At 44.5% G+C, this 5,047-nt stretch overlaps 2 protein-coding genes across 6 annotated transcripts in view; both read right to left on the bottom strand.

The window, feature by feature from the left end:
• LOC116397005 (axin-2-like) overlaps positions 1-3,237 on the bottom strand; it is a 24,763-nt gene extending 21,526 nt beyond the window's left edge. The window contains exon 1 of the mRNA XM_031872088.1: positions 2,644-3,237. The gene's annotated coding sequence lies outside the window, so the exon portion shown is untranslated. The remainder of the gene's footprint in view (positions 1-2,643) is intronic.
• LOC116397008 (centrosomal protein of 112 kDa-like) overlaps positions 2,679-5,047 on the bottom strand; it is a 46,478-nt gene continuing 44,109 nt past the window's right edge. For 3 of the 5 annotated variants that reach the window (XM_031872093.1, XM_031872097.1, XM_031872095.1), the window contains one exon: positions 3,341-4,712. In XM_031872093.1, the coding sequence (XP_031727953.1) occupies positions 4,524-4,712 (189 nt within the window). In that variant the 3' untranslated portion in view covers positions 3,341-4,523. Of the gene's footprint in view, positions 2,706-3,246; positions 3,312-3,340; positions 4,713-5,047 lie in introns of those variants that run through there. The other 2 variants (XM_031872094.1, XR_004213643.1) reach the window with 2 other exon arrangements.

Here is a 5,047-nt window from a genome sequence, read left to right as displayed (position 1 = left end):
ACACACACACACACACACACACACACACACACACACACACACACACATACGCGATGACTTTGTCAATCACACGCTGATGTACAGTCAATCCCAGAGGCCTGTCACGAGCGCTCAGAATGAAGCGTGAGCGCACAGACTGTCACATGCGTAGATGTAGTAAAAAAAAAAAAGGCAGAGAAGAGGAGCGGCGAAGGACCTCAACTACAGTTTATTTCAAATCACTGCTCTTTAAATTCATGTCCTCAATAATAAAAACTTGTGAGACATCCTACCGGAATAAAATACGTCAAAACAAAAGCGGGTTCCTCTGCACCACGTTTGCAGTTGCTCTACATTTCTGATTCGGTGCCACGAGGCTTTTAAAAAAAAAAGAGGTCTTGTGTGCAATGATTTTTAAATGGGCCTTTGAGCACTCATGTCATGAACACTATACTCTTCAGCTAATGAAACATTTAAACTTGCAGCTAAAGCAAACACATGGCACCCATCTAAATGACGCCGCAACCGTGAGCACAAAGCGTGAGGTGAGAATATGGCGGAAACCTCGGCTGCCCTTTACTGCTATCACACAACCTTGATGTGGAGATAACGGAGAGAGGAAGCGAGGCCTTTGATCCTTAATGGGGCCATGTCGGCTGTGTGCAAATGACATTCGTGACTTGTATTTACACGAGCACAATTATGAAGGGTATTTTGGCGGTAGACAATCAATTAGAGTAATAACAGATTAAAAGACGGGTTAAAAACGAGCAAAAACACGCGCAAACCATGTGCTTAACAGCGTCAAAGCATCTTTCCAAAGAGCTGAATCGGGTGAGATGTGTCTGACAATTCTTCAAAAACAGACCAAAATGACAACCACGTCAGTCGCTAGCTGACGTAGCGGTTGGCCAGGTGGAGGTGTGAAAGTAGGGAAGGTTTAAACTCCCTCCAAGGTGTTCATGAATGCAAAGAGAGACCGTCAAAGAGTTCCCATCATTATCTCCATTTAACCCAGAGACCCAACGATATGTAAACATCAACACCCAAAGCTCTTGATGTCATTTAAACAGCTTCAGATCCTCAGATTCATCAGGACCACGGCGGACCGATCGTTGCATACACTGTACAACGATTTTGTTTATTGTCGAGCGGCATTCGCTCCAAACATTCTGAAGACGATCCATGAAACTCATCAACCGCTGTTCCCCGACACCTCTACCTGCTCCTGTAGATGGTTTCAAGTAAAAACCCGTAAACAGCTGAACTACCTGTTCTTCTGTATGACTAGGAGGGTCAAGACACGCGAAAGACACACACTCATTGGAGAACGATCAGGGAGGCACAGTCGATGTTGAGCGTTCTAGTTAGTTTGAAGCACAGAGGCCACGCGGATGTAACCACACATGCAACATGTGACACATCCTTCCTTACATGTGCATACGTGCACGTATGATGCCGTGTTGCAATAGTTCTCAATCCTCTGTGCACTCCGTCCAGAAACAACAGACCCTACAAAGGCTTTGTGCTGAAAGACTAAATTCCTGATTCTCAGATGTCGGTCAGACAGTCCTCTCTTCTTTCGTCTCTTTCTTTCTTTTTTTTGGTGTTTCTTCTCTCTCTCTTTGCCTGGGCAGCAGAATAAGCACATCAAATAAATACAGAGAGGGGTATAGTGTTTCGCTTGGAGGCAGCAGAACAGATCACGGACAATGGGAACACATGGAAGTGCGTGAACTGCGGGTGTAAAAAAGAAAGCAATTCCAATGCAAATAAGTGCGGAGGCCTCTTTGAAATCAAATCTGATTTTGGAATTTAATAACGCCTCCAAATTGTTTTCCAGGGGAGAAACTGGATACTTTTGAAATGATCAGTATTCGAGCTCATGCATTCCTCACCTACCAGAGAGACAAAAACAACAATGGCTCATTACGAAGCCCATCCTCGGTCCACCAAATGTTATTATCATCATAAAACCTCCACAGTCTGGAGACAACCGGAGGAGACTCGGAGACATGGTGGCTCGGGTTTGAGTGGAGCCGTTGGTAACACAAAGTGGTGGTGGGGGCAGGAACACTGGGCCCAAGGACTGTAGCGTTTGGCCAGAGGTTCAAACAATCGACTCCCAGCACTGAACCCACAATCCCCCCCCAACTGCTCGGTGCAGTTCAAATGGGGGGCTTGAGCAGAAAGGCGATGCTAAATAGTGATGGGGGAGACGGGAATTCAAGGTCTTTGACTTTAGTTGTAAAGTTGCAGAGCTAATCTTCGCTAACATGCGTTGTGGTCGTATAAAAACAAGGGCAACAGCATGACTTCCCCCTAATTGAGGGACTAATTATGAGGCATTTGAAGAAGATGGAAAACATGCTTAGAAATAAAACAAAAGAAGAAAATGATGGAAAGTCTTTTATTAAAATTGATGGATTTCGGAAAGAAATACCTCTCAAATATCAATGACAATGATATCGCGTTAACATGGGGAAAAAACATAAAATTGAACAACGTAACCTGTTGTGAACATAAATATTTATTTTTTTCCAACAAGAAAATCTGACAATGAATAAATAGTTTATATGCTGATGAAACCATGAGAGACAACAGCACATGAAACTAAAAGATGACGGGTTGTGTAAAGTACTTGTAACAGTCAATGATGCTCACATCTGATTGGACGTCGTGTCCTTCATATCCCGGCGTGGCGTCGAGGTTCCCGCCACGGTTACCTAAACAGAAAGAGTTTGGTTATTCCGGCGTTAAACCATCAAACCAACATTATAACGCATCGCTATTAATTCAAACAGACTCTCTCCGACTCGCTTTAAGTCGTGACGGTACAGTGAAATAACTGGTTATTCGCTGCGATGCGTGTGACTGACAGTCCTGAGAGATGTTTGCCGAGATGTGAGCGGCGGCGTCGTTTGCCGAGGCCTCTTATCACTGCACTTATACGATGCTTCTCATAAAGACATAAATGGCTCTTACAGTATGATGGATGGGAGGCAAAAATCAAAAGCCCTCAGGACTGGAAGCTGTCATAGCCGAAGACAAGACTTCATCGAATGTAACTGCATCGTTAATAGTGTGCTACAAAGTATACGGAGGATGACAAAATCTGGATGTTCACTGTACTCGCAAGCTTAAACAACAACAACGGCACATACTCTACATGCTTTGTACTGTATAGAAGTACAAAGTTCCACATGAACTATGTACGGACACGCATGCACGCACACGTTTCTATACAATCTAAACAATCACGCTAACCTCCTGCTGCGGCAGGCATCCAGGTCTTCCTGCAGCAGCGAGGCTCTCTTCTGAAGGAAGTTAACCTGCAACACGGACACACACAATGCAACACATGGCACAGAGTAAAACGTTGCTCTGATTAGTTGTTTAATCAGAACGAGGGAAGTAGGAAACCGGCGCGTTTCAGAATGCAGAAACTGGAAGCGGAGACGCGTGATGGCTTTGGCATTGTGCTTTTTGGGTGGAGGGGGTGAGCCTGGGTGGAAGAAAGGCTCAGTTGTTGAGTCCAGGGGTCAGGACAGCAGGGGTCAGGGGGGGTCAGGAGATTAGGGCAGCGGGGTTAAGGCACATGGGGACAGAGGGAAGATTATGAGCCAGGTTAGTCGAGGTTAGGACACGGCGAGAGGTTCTTTTGTTTGGCTACAAAGTGTGAGTTTATTTATGAAGTGTCTTTGGGCTGAAGTGAAAATAAACCTCCGTCTGCATTTCCACGGCATCCCGAGCCTGGCAGAGAAATGGCGGCTCCAAAAAAAGGATCCGTATTGTTCTGGGACTACCATACTGGAGCCTACATTCCTTTCTGTTGGGGGGAGACCTCAGGGAAGTTCTAGCATTTCATTTGGCACTTCACGGTGGTGAAGTAGATGCAAAACCCCAACGAAATGTGGTCGGATGCCTCCAGAGACGCAGAAACTCTCCCCACCTTTTTTTTTTTTTTTTGTAAAAATAATGCGCTTTAATGTGCAAAACCTAAGACGCTGTGAATGAGAGGAGAGACCGCTCTGGTCATGAATTACATCTTATAAACATATCCGATCACAGGGCTGTGGTCTGTGCACTGAAACGGGATCTTGGTAAAGCTATTTGAACAAGGCGGGGGTTTATGATGAGCTCCTTTCACAAAAAAAAACTTGTACTGCACGGTTTCATCGGCGTTGCAGGAAAAAAAAATCCCTCTTTTGTTTACAACGTCACAGCTGATGAAAGTGAAAAGCTCTTTATTGATATTGAGCGGCTCAGAGGAACAACAGGGCTGCATGAATGTGGTTAAGTGAGCGGTGACCTGATGAAGAGGCGATATTAAGGTTAATAAAGAGGACTGTCAAGGTCCGAGAAAGCAAAAGACAAAAGGACATAAATCAACTTTTAAAAGAACTGAGGATAGTGAACTTTACTTTGAAAATCTGTCCGATAGACAGTATATTGTGTTTAAACATATGGATGAATGGAAGAGATATTTTATAGGTTGAAAATGGGAACCCGAGCGCCCACGACGATTTTTAACATTCCTGCAACTAAAGCCACTGGATTGAATGTGTCAGCGTGTTTGTTCTGTTGCTGCCTGTATCTGATCTGTAATCTGGCAAACAGTCACTTCTCACCTGAGCTTTCAGAGAGGCGATGGTGTCCTCCAGTTCCTGTCTGAGCTCTGCTGGCATCAAGCCTTTGATCCTCTCCTCGTACTGCCGACGCACCGCGGTCACCTGAGACGACAGAGGGCAGGGCAGCCAAACAAGGGTCGGTTAACTCAGGAGGAACACCTGAACAAATAAGTATGAATCCGTATTACACAGTCCAATTAATACGTATGCATTATCCATGCACACACACATGCACACACACACAAACTTTAAACGTGTGATCTTCAGCTGCATTTATAGCATTTGTAGATTAAAAAAAATATTGACACAATTAAAGACAAAATCAAGCAAATTAATAATAATCGATTAAAATCTTTGCTGAATAAGTGCCTCTGCTACCCATTCATCTAAACACACACACACACACACACACACACACACACACACACACACACACA

Source organism: Anarrhichthys ocellatus, unplaced genomic scaffold (genome assembly GCF_004355925.1).
Source record: "Anarrhichthys ocellatus isolate YVR2014 unplaced genomic scaffold, GSC_Weel_1.0 scaffold62, whole genome shotgun sequence".
In the NCBI taxonomy this organism is placed as follows: domain Eukaryota; kingdom Metazoa; phylum Chordata; class Actinopteri; order Perciformes; family Anarhichadidae; genus Anarrhichthys; species Anarrhichthys ocellatus.
The sequence above is the reverse complement of the archived record's forward strand: the minus strand, read 5'-3'. Positions and strand labels throughout refer to the sequence as shown.